This window comes from Corvus moneduloides, chromosome 23 (assembly GCF_009650955.1).
Source record: "Corvus moneduloides isolate bCorMon1 chromosome 23, bCorMon1.pri, whole genome shotgun sequence".
Lineage (NCBI taxonomy): Eukaryota > Metazoa > Chordata > Aves > Passeriformes > Corvidae > Corvus > Corvus moneduloides.
The window spans coordinates 7,218,599-7,228,727 of NC_045498.1; the positions used below are offsets into that span (position 1 = coordinate 7,218,599).

The window sequence follows — 10,129 nt, forward strand, 5'->3', positions numbered from 1 at the left end:
TTTTAATTTGAGAAAACTGTGTGAGAGTAGTCAGTCCTTTTTATTGTGGCTTTCTCTCAGATCTTTTTTACTCTCCCAAATCAGGGTTGAAGCTTGCCTTTTTCTCATTTTTACAGCTAAACCTACTGGAAACTTGAAAATTTCACTGTGTGGGTTGAAAGGAGGGGAAGAATAGGTTTAAGAAGTGACCTTAAAAAGATGGTATTTCTCTTCTGAGAGAAAAATTCGTCCTAAATGTGGGTTTTAAAAAAAAAATCTGGTATGGGCCACTGCTGTATTATACACCAAACCGAAACCATGTGAGCATGCCACTGGGGTGGGAGAGGGGGGAAGGGAGAGAAGAACTTTGCCTTGTTCATAGCCCAGTGTGGCAACATGCGGGCCCTGGCCCGGCGCCCCCTGGGGGCTCTTCCCTCACAGCATCCCCTGTGCAGCCGCCATTACATTGTATATCAGTCTCCTCAGCAACAGATTTTAATTATTAAATAAAAGTATTTTAGATCTTTTTTTTTTTTTTTAAACCCTGTGTGGTCGTGTCCTATCAACTGATCTCAGTAGGGCCGGGACCAGCGGCTCCTGAGGGGGCGGATCAGCCATGGCGCCACCCCCCCTGAGGCCGCGGCTTTTCGCGCCTTTCCCACTGCGCGTGCGCCAACCGCCCTTCCATCCAGTGCGCAGGCGCTGCTGGCCCCGCCCCTTTCGCCGCGCGTTGGCCCCGGCGCGCATGCCCATAGAAGGTTTGGCCCCGCCCCTTACCCGGCAGCGCGCGCGCACTTTAGCACCGCCCCGCGCTCTATAAATACCGCCGCGCGGAGCAGCCGGGCCTCTTTCTCTCTGAGGAGCGCTGGAGGTGGTAAGTGTAGCTCACTCGACTTGAACCCTTTTTACCCCTTAGCTTGCTGCGGCGTGAGGTTCTAGTGGCCGCGCAGCGCGGCGCTGTCGGAGGATGCCCGCTGCATCCCCCTTTTAACGCAAAAAATATGCTGCGGGTTACACGTGGCTGTGGCCTTTGCGGGGTCACCCCACGCCACCTCAGCCGCCCCCACAGCCGTTCGCTTTTCCTGCAGGTTCCACCAAAGCCTGTTTGTTTGCCTTGGTTCGCCCAGCTCGCTCCACCGTGAGTATCCGTTGTGTGGCCACGCCGTATGGTCGGCGGAGCGGGGGCGCATGAGGGCTTGGCGGTCGAGGTGGTTATAAACTATTTTAAACAAGGTCCGACGTGGATATCCGGAGAAGTCGCTCTCTCTCGGCTCTGTCCGTGTGGCGCACGGGAGCGCAGGCCCTCGGGCCCATGACGTACAGTCCCCTTCCACGACGTTGGAGAACAAGCCGGGCCCCGAGCCTGCAGCCTGCATATTCCTACTGCTTCTCTGAGCCCTTGGGCCGTGACAGAGGAGACAAACCATGCAGGAAACACTGACGCGCGGGGTGGGACGGGGGACACGTGCGGAGCGGGGAGGGAGACTGAAAAGGAGAAGCTCCTGAGCAAATCCTTAAAGTACCTTTTTTTTTATATTTCCAGTCCCAAAATTGAAAATTTGAGCGGAGCAGGATTTTTGAAGGTAATAACTGCGTTTAAAATGTAATATTGTGTGTAGTTTCACTCTTTTCTTTAAAACTAAACACTTCAAATAAGTTAAATCTGCAATTCGAAGATGCTTATAAAAAAGTTGAATCGGCTTTCAGTGATACTACTCCAGATAATATAGGTGATCTTTAAAGAGGAAAAAAAACTGGTCATGAATCTTAGCACAAAGAAAAAAAAACTTGCTGGAGATAGGGCTTTAAGTTGAATAAAATTATTCATTTGTTTAATGTAGGATGTGAAAAAATAATTTAAAAAAAAAATCTTTCTTTTCTAAGATACTGCAGAAACTGCTGGGACAAAATGACAAAGAAAAATGCGCCTTTAGTGGGAGAGGGTGAGTATATTAAAGAGTCTGCCCAAATGAGGTGGCTGCCTAAGTCCTGTTCGTGCGCTGTGTGTAATCAAAATGTAGTCACAGGGATCAAAACGGGATGGAACCAGGGGTTACGTGAATGTAGTGGCCTTTCAAAGGTTGTGTTGGGAACACGAGAAACTGCTATGTGTGTCCGTGCTCCCTTGGTGGGATGTGCACTCCTGGATTTTTTGGAGCAGGGCCTGGAGTTGATTACGTTGTTGGTAAGCTGCACGGGAAGGAAAGCCAATCCATGGGATGTGGGATTGGTTGAAAGGCACCTAGAAAGTCAAGGGCAGACTTGGGGTTGGCTGGCCCAGCAAGAACTAGCTGCTTTTGGGGTGCTTTAAACTGGGGATGCATGGGAAGGGGGATGAAGGCATGTGTTCTCCTGTGGACTAACTTGACAACCTTCCCATCTGTTCGACCTCGTGGGGCCAGGATGTTACAGGGGAGGTGATACTGAAAGTGGATGGGTTATAGGACGTGGGTGGGAGCAGCAGTTCGTATTCAAGCCCTGAAATACAGCCGTACTCTTCTGTTGGTATCTAAATCCGTATCTGGCTACAGTAGACAACTCAATAAACTGAATTTGCTTTGGCTTGGTGTGTGTTTTTGGTGAGTGATTGGAATATTACGAAAAACTTCATGCTCCTGGTGGTGCCTCTTCCTTGTGTAGCAGTGTGATTCTTGTGTGCCGCTGACCCATCTCAAAGAAATGAAGGGTGTAGAAATGCACTGTGACGCTCTGGGCTGTACTGGGAGCAGAACATACCTTCAGGTTTGGATTATGTCATGGCACAAAACCCTTCATGTTCTTTAAAGTGAGAAGGGTTAATGAAGTCTGCTGGGGTGTACCTTGGGTGTGGCTTGGGGAGGAAGCAGGGTGAGTGATCACACATCCCTTGTTGGCACCCTTTTGTAAGGGGAGTGATGCTGATGGGTGGGTTTGTGGGAGGTTCTGGTGTGAATTGGGTGAAATGGGTACTGGCAGTTGGCAGGATGTCCTGTCCTTGACCGTAAAATTCCCCAGGGACAGGATCAGTGGATGCATGTGTATCTGCTCATCAAAAAAGTCCCAACACAAACCTGGGATAAACACACTGTGGTTGTGCCTCTCCTGGAAGGTTTTCCAATCACCTGGGATGTGGGTGACCCCTTGGGATCAGGGTCTGTAAATAAGCAGATGAGGCTGGTGTATCAACCAAAATACAAAGAGGAGCTTGATTTTATGAGTAAATTAGGGCCATTATGGCCAAATGCAATCCTCTGGTCTGGACTGTCCTGGGGGCTGGATTTACATGTTAGCTGGAGCAGAATTAATCAGTGGAATAAGGGCGATTCATCCCGTGTGATGAAGGGGAAACTCGGAAGTTAACTGACCTCCAGTTAATCCAAGAAGTTTAGTCTGGTTCCTGTTTCAAGAGGAAATGGATTTTCCACATTAAGCAGCAGCAGATTTCTGGAAAAGGTGGGAGCTCAGACTTGCTGGATTGCAGTAGTCTGTTATCATCATTCTGTGAGTTAAATTGCCATTTTTTTGCAGCAGCTCTGTTCCATCACAGCTGGCTGCGGCCTTACAGGCTGGAGGCACCTCTGGATGTTAAAAGCAGCAGGGCAAGTTACTGACACGGATTTATTGCCCGGGGGCCAGCGTTCTGGCCAAGGGTGGCACCTGTCAGCCCTGCCCTGTGTTGCCTGTCCTGTCTTTCTGTCCCGTTGTTCTGCATTAGCTGTCCTGTGTCCCTGTTCCATCCTGCCTCGCCTGTTCTGTCCCGCCCTGTCCTCCTGTCCCGCCCTGTCCTCCTGTCCCTCCTGTCCCTCCTGTCCCGCCCTGTCCTCCTGTCCCGCCTGTCCTCCTGTCCCGCCTGTCCTCCTGTCCTCCTGTCCCGCCCTGTCCTCCTGTCCCTCCTGTCCCTCCTGTCCCTCCTGTCCCTCCTGTCCCGCCCTGTCCCGCCCTGTCCCTCCTGTCCCTCCTGTCCCTCCTGTCCCTCCTGTCCCTCCTGTCCCTCCTGTCCCGCCCTGTCCTCCTGTCCCTCCTGTTCCTCCTGTCCCTCCTGTCCCGCCTGTCCTCCTGTCCTCCTGTCCCGCCCTGTCCTCCTGTCCCTCCTGTCCCTCCTGTCCCTCCTGTCCCGCCCTGTCCTCCTGTCCCTCCTGTCCCTCCTGTCCCTCCTGTCCCTCCTGTCCCGCCTGTCCTCCTGTCCCGCCTGTCCTCCTGTCCCGCCTGTCCTCCTGTCCCGCCTGTCCTCCTGTCCCGCCCTGTCCTCCTGTCCCTCCTGTCCCGCCCTGTCCTCCTGTCCCTCCTGTCCCTCCTGTCCCTCCTGTCCCGCCTGTCCTCCTGTCCCGCCCTGTCCCTCCTGTCCCTCCTGTCCCTCCTGTCCCTCCTGTCCCTCCTGTCCCTCCTGTCCCGCCCTGTCCCGCCCTGTCCCGCCCTGTCCCGCCCTGTCCCTCCTGTCCCGCCCTGTCCCGCCTGTCCCGCCCTGTCCCTCCTGTCCCTCCTGTCCCTCCTGTCCCTCCTGTCCCTCCTGTCCCTCCTGTCCCGCCCTGTCCCTCCTGTCCCGCCCTGTCCCTCCTGTCCCTCCTGTCCCGCCCTGTCCCTCCTGTCCCGCCCTGTCCCTCCTGTCCCTCCTGTCCCGCCTGTCCTCCTGTCCCGCCCTGTCCCTCCTGTCCCGCCCTGTCCTCCTGTCCCTCCTGTCCCGCCCTACCTGCGGGGAGGAGTGACCTGGCCGGGGGGCCGCCGGCCGGCAGGGGGCGCTGCGCCACGCGGAGCCCTTGCGCGCGGCCCCGCGCATGCGCAGAGCGGAGCGCGGCGGCGCTGGCGGGCGGTGAGGGAGCGCGGCGGGGTCGGCTCGGGAAAGCGGCGGGAGGGATTGGCCGGACTGGGGGGAGGGCGATGAGGACACGGACGCGGACACGGGCGCGGCGGTCCCGGCGAGCCCCGGGCCGCCCTCGGCGCAGCCGAGCGGCCCGCAGAGACAGCTGCAGGCGGCGGGAGAAGCGGCCGGTCGGAGCCGCGGCCTGTGCGGCCCCACGTGAGGCGGCGCCGCGGGGAATTCGAACGGCGGGAAGGGGCGGGGGGCGGTGCTCGGGCCATGTGGAACGGGGAGTGCGGACGCGGCTCGGCTCGGATTCTTCCCTTTCCTTTCCCCCTTTTCCCTCTTCTCCTTTCTTTTTCCCTTCCCTCTCGCTTGCCTGGACCTGAAATCTGGAGGGGTTCACGTCCGCATGAGGTAGGGAGCATGGATGAAACAAGGGAAAACTTTCCATTTTCCCAGAGTAGGAGCAGGGATCGATGTTTAAATACCAACTCAGTCACCACTCCGTCAGGTGGTTTTTTAACGTGCGAGGCGACACCCCAAACAGTGACAGCCCAGTGGGTGACTCCTGACAGGCTCTTTTTGGTGTTTAGATTCCAAGATGCCGGGGAAACGCAGTGCAAAAAACCCGGTGCCAGAAGAAGAGTCTCCTGAGAGGAAGAAGGTTAAAGGTAGGAAAAAGCCTTGGGAATTTTCCTTCCACTTTCCCAGGGGTGATCTTTACCAGGAATCTTGTACCCCCACATGTTCTTTCTCCCCCTCCCACCCCACAGTCAGCCACCCATCACACCGCTCACAGCCTGGGCTGGTGCTGACACTGGGCCAGGGTAATGTCGGCCAGCTGGGCCTGGGTGAGGACATCATGGAGAGGAAGAAGCCAGCTCTGGTCACGCTGCCGGAGATGGTGGTGCAGGTGGAAGCTGGAGGGATGCACACGGTGTGCCTCAGCCAGACAGGAAAGGTGAGTGCAGGGAGTTCTGGGGTGTGTTCTGGAGCAGGGGGTCGGAATCACTGCTCTGCCTACATCTTGTTCCAGCTCTGGGAGTGAGCATAGTCTCACATGGATCACAAAATTTTAGGGGGTCAAAAGGAGGACCTGAAGGGAACCTGCAAGAGAATTGGAGAGGGACTTTGGACAAGAGCATGGAGTGACAGGACAAGGGGGAATGGCTTTACACTGACAGAGAATAGATGGGCGACACTGCCATTTTAGGTGCAATGTTGGGAAGAAATTCTTCCTTGTGAGGGTTGTGAGGCCCTGGCACAGAGAAGCTGTGGCTGCCCTATCCCTGGAAGCGTACCAGGCCGGGTTGGATGGTGTTTCAAGCAACCTGGTCTAGTGGAAGGTATACCTGGCAGGGGATGGACTGAGATGAGCTTTAAGGTCCCTTCCAACCCAAACCATTCCATGATTCTGTGATAATTTAGTCTGGTGAGTCTCTGTCCCCTTACTTCATACTCAGCCTGTTGCCCCTCTGGGCCCCATCCTGACCACTTGCACCCTATCTGCAGATCTACACCTTTGGCTGCAACGATGAAGGTGCCCTGGGACGTGACACCTCGGCTGAAGGGTCTGAGACCTCTCCAGGGCCAGTGGAGCTGCAGGAGAAGGTGGTGCAGGTGTCAGCAGGGGACAGCCACACGGCCGCGCTGACTGAGGATGGCAGGGTCTTTGTCTGGGGCTCCTTCCGGGTACGCTGATTCCTCAGATGCTGGAAGCTCCACTGGTGGCTGCTGCTCCTGTGGCTCATCCCTGTGTCTCTCTCCCCTCAGGATAACAATGGAGTGATTGGCTTGCTGGAGCCCATGAAGACAAGCTCCATTCCTCTGTTGCTCCAGCTCGAGGCACCTGTTGTAAAAATAGTTTCAGGTGAGCAAGGCCCTGGGGTGTGCAGGGTCAGGCAGGTACACAAGGCTGTTGCAACCCTTGAGGAAGGGCCAGAAGATCCATGACCTTTTCCTCCCCCTTGACTTGCTCAGAGCCCAGTACAAGGATGTACTTGCTCATCTCTGACTCTCCAGAGAACAGACCTTTTAGTCCAAACAGATGTTTTAGCCCTACCGGATTCACATACTGAGTTAATATTTGACCAGTCTGATGTGGATGGAATGCCTTCCAAGAGTGGCCTGAACTGTGACCCCGTGGGGCCAGAGCACTTGCCCTCTAATGAGGCCTGGGGAGGCTGAGCACAGCAGCCAGGGAGCTTGTCCAGGGCCCAGGGGAAGTTGGGGCACACCTGTGTCCTTACACCTTCCCAGAAAAACTGCTTTGAATTCCTGGGAATTGGGAAGAGGGAGATCCTGGAGTTTTAGGTGGTGGCACAATTGGTGTCAGGGTATCCGGTGCAGTAAACCCCGCAAGCTGGGACAACTGGGCTTTACCTGTGGGATCTCAGCCCCCAGGGCTTGCTGAAGACTTCTCCCTCATTTCCCTTTCCTTCGTCTCCCAGGGAATGACCACTTGGTGATGCTGACAGTGGACGGCGACCTGTTCACGTGCGGCTGTGGGGAACAGGGCCAGCTGGGCAGAGTGCCAGCATTCTTTGCCAACCGAGGAGGACGAAAAGGGCTGCGTGAGTTAGATTTGGTTCTCTGAGGTGCATCCTTTGGCTCTAGTTCTGCCCTTTGCAGAGGAACGAAGGGACCCAGTCCCTGATGCTCATGTGTAATCAGTGATGTAAACGCAGTGAGCCAGATCCTTAGACGCAGGGAGAGGGTGTAAATCCTTAGTCCTTGTATAACACCTTGTCTTCTGCTCCCAGAGCGGCTGCTGGTACCCCAGCTTGTCCCTGTCAGAGGCAAAGGGAGAAGAGGCAAAATGCGCTTCCAGGACGCTTTCTGTGGGGCATATTTCACCTTCGCCGTCACGCGTGAGGGACACATCTATGGATTTGGCCTCTCCAACTACCACCAGCTGGGTGAGCTTCACCTGTGTCCCTTCAGATTTCCTGCCAGTCTAGTGCTGCCCTGGTCTGGTGGGGAAAGCTGCTGGGGTGCCCCAAATTCTAAACACTGGACACACTGGAGCTGGAAATGGGGCTGGAGGGACTATATTGGTCTCTGGCAGGGTGACCCCCAGGGTGGATGGCTCAGTGCCGAAGCTTGGCCTGGGCTGTCCGTGCCCGTGGACCTGATCCGCCCGGGTTTGTGCGTCCCACCCTGCAGGGACCCAGGACACCGAGCCCTGCTTCTCCCCGCAGAACCTCACGTGCTTCAAGAACTCCACCAAGTCTTGGGTTGGGTTCTCTGGCGGGCAGCACCACACAGTCTGCGTAGACTCCGAGGGTGAGTAACAGTGTGACAGGTGGGCTGGGAGTCACACAGAGCAGGATGGGGAGATCCCATGGCTCTCATCCTGGCCAAGGAGCTGTTGGGATTAGGGTGATGTGCTGGAGCCCTCCAAGCCTTCAGTGTTCAAGGCAACAAGGCAGCAAAGGGAAGCTGACAACAGGAACCTCGACTCAGTTGTGAACTCTGCTCTTGCACCTATCCACGTTATTGATTTTGGGGAGCTCAAGGGTCTCTATCCCACCCTCCCCCTTCTGGTTGGGTCTCAGGGTGTGGTATGGAGGAGTGATACTCCTTCAGGACTCGGGCCTGGGAAGAGGGTCCAGCTGTGGCCCTGCTGCAGCTTCTGCCCCCCTCAAGTCACCTCTCCCATGTATCCACTGTGCTCCAGGTAAAGCCTACAGCCTGGGCAGGGCGGAGTATGGCCGGCTGGGCCTTGGGACAGGGGCAGAGGAGAAGAGTACACCCACCGTTATCCCGGAGCTCCCCAGCATCACCTCGGTGGCCTGCGGAGCGTCAGTCGGTTATGCTGTCAGCACTGATGGTGAGTGCCCGGGTTTGGGAATACTGACTTCTGTACCTTCCTCACCCCTCATCCCTCCATCCAGCCCTGCAAACCGTCACCACACACTGCCAGCGGGGTTGGGACTGGAGCCAGGTCCTGGTGCTGATCACCTGGGGGCAGCTGGGCAGTGGCTGCTCAGATGTGTTTGTGGGCCTGTGGCAACAGCGTTGGTCATGTGGTGTTAACCAGGAGGGGGTTGGTGGCCTGACAGTGTCTTCTCTGACTCTGCTGATGGCAGACCTCTGTGCTCTGGGGCTGCATTTGCCTGTGTGCATTGTCTGCAGGAAGGAAGGTTTGGAGTGGGCTGTGGGTTTAGTTCTCTCCCCAAAAAGGATAAAAGTGCCTTGGCTCTGTGATGGAACATCTGTTGGAGTTGCAAGTCCTCCTCCTCTTCCTCTTGCTTGTGTTTCTGACACACAGAAACTCACTGCCTGGGTGCGAGGTCCCCTTGGGTGCTGGCTCCCCTTCCCATTCCCACAATGCTTCCCATTGTGCATCCACTTGGAACTCAAAACTTGTTTCACCTCTGTTGCAGGACGAGCGTTTGCCTGGGGAATGGGCACTAACTACCAGCTGGGCACTGGGGAGGAGGATGATGTCTGGAGCCCCGTGGAGATGACGGGGAAGCAGCTGGAGAACCGGCGGGTACTGGCTGTGTCCAGCGGTGGGCAGCACACCGTGCTGCTGGTCAGTGACAAGGAGCAGAGCTGATGAAGCCACGCCGCAGCCAAGCCCAGCAGGATCACAGCGCCCCCAGACCCCCCACAACTTCTGCCTGGCTTGGGGAGCCGATTTCCTGGGGAGGGCAGGAGGCTCATGGAGCTGGGCCCAGCAGCACATGCGTGGCTGGAACAGGGGTGCCCATGGGTTCTCCCTGCAAGCGTTTGTCTGTTTTCCCGTGGTTCTGGGTGCTCTGTCGGCTCCCCGGGTCAGCTTGGTCCTAAACTGATCCCAGTTCTGTGCCTGGATGGATTTCCACTTCTTGTCTGGTTTTTTAACATTTCCCGGCTCAGCAAAGCCAAGGGTCTTGTTCTTCACTCTGCAATCAGGTTTGGGTATCAGTCTCCCTGAGGTCCCACTGTTCCCCGGATGTGGATGCTCCTCCACCCCCTTGACCTAAGTATCTTACACCTCTCTGGCCTGGATTTGTCTGCTGCCGCCCCCCCAAACCCCTCTGAGCCCATTCCAAGGGCATCTCAGTCCAACGGGAATGTTCCCAGGGAGCTCTATCTAATCCAGAACTTGTGGCTGCTGCGGGGATATTCTGCCTGATGAGGAAGAATGCTGCTGGTTGATGCCTAGCACACTGTGACTGCTGGAAAAGGGAAGGGAGGCTCCTGCCTCCCATCCATCAAGTATCTTAGCTGACCCCCCTCCCCCCAGGCAGTGAGGCCAGGAGCAGGTTCCTCACTCCCCATGGCCTGGAGCAGCCATCTCCAGCACTGCTTTTTGCAGTCCTGGACAATCCTTCTTTCCCATTGCCTTTGGAAACCCAACCAAATCCATCCCACGGGTGGGAA

At 56.2% G+C, this 10,129-nt stretch overlaps 1 protein-coding gene and 1 non-coding gene across 6 annotated transcripts; both read left to right on the top strand.

Moving 5' to 3' along the window:
* The first annotated feature begins 869 nt into the window (after window positions 1–869).
* RCC1 (regulator of chromosome condensation 1) lies at window positions 870–9,577 on the top strand. 5 transcript variants are annotated; one of them, XM_032132003.1, is made up of 12 exons: window positions 870–1,117; window positions 1,523–1,562; window positions 1,864–1,922; window positions 5,350–5,427; window positions 5,530–5,717; window positions 6,269–6,448; window positions 6,530–6,626; window positions 7,207–7,329; window positions 7,519–7,674; window positions 7,922–8,041; window positions 8,436–8,588; window positions 9,145–9,577. In XM_032132003.1, exons 3-12 carry the CDS (start codon window positions 1,889–1,891, stop codon window positions 9,318–9,320), a joined length of 1,305 nt encoding a protein of 434 aa, XP_031987894.1. In that variant the 5' UTR covers window positions 870–1,117; window positions 1,523–1,562; window positions 1,864–1,888; the 3' UTR covers window positions 9,321–9,577. The 5 variants fall into 5 exon arrangements, with proteins under 5 accessions (XP_031987894.1, XP_031987893.1, XP_031987896.1 ...); XM_032132002.1 differs by having other exon boundaries at window positions 870–1,562; XM_032132005.1 differs by lacking the exons at window positions 870–1,117; window positions 1,523–1,562; window positions 1,864–1,922 and adding an exon at window positions 4,713–4,765.
* LOC116455190 lies at window positions 1,215–1,419 on the top strand. The gene has a single exon (XR_004244327.1). It is a non-coding gene; the product is annotated as a small nucleolar RNA SNORA73 family (small nucleolar RNA).
* Window positions 9,578–10,129: the final 552 nt, after the last annotated feature.

What these genes read in the sequence shown, in the direction of transcription:
- RCC1 (XM_032132001.1), top strand. Translation starts at nt 4,834, where the DNA reads ATGAGGACACGGACGCGGACACGGGCGCGGCGGTCCCGGCGAGCCCCG. An exon ending in GCCTCAGCCAGACAGGAAAG is followed by an intron (nt 5,718 to 6,268) that starts GTGAGTGCAGGG and finishes CCCTATCTGCAG; the next exon opens with ATCTACACCTTTGGCTGCAA. An exon ending in TTATGCTGTCAGCACTGATG is followed by an intron (nt 8,589 to 9,144) that starts GTGAGTGCCCGG and finishes CCTCTGTTGCAG; the next exon opens with GACGAGCGTTTGCCTGGGGA.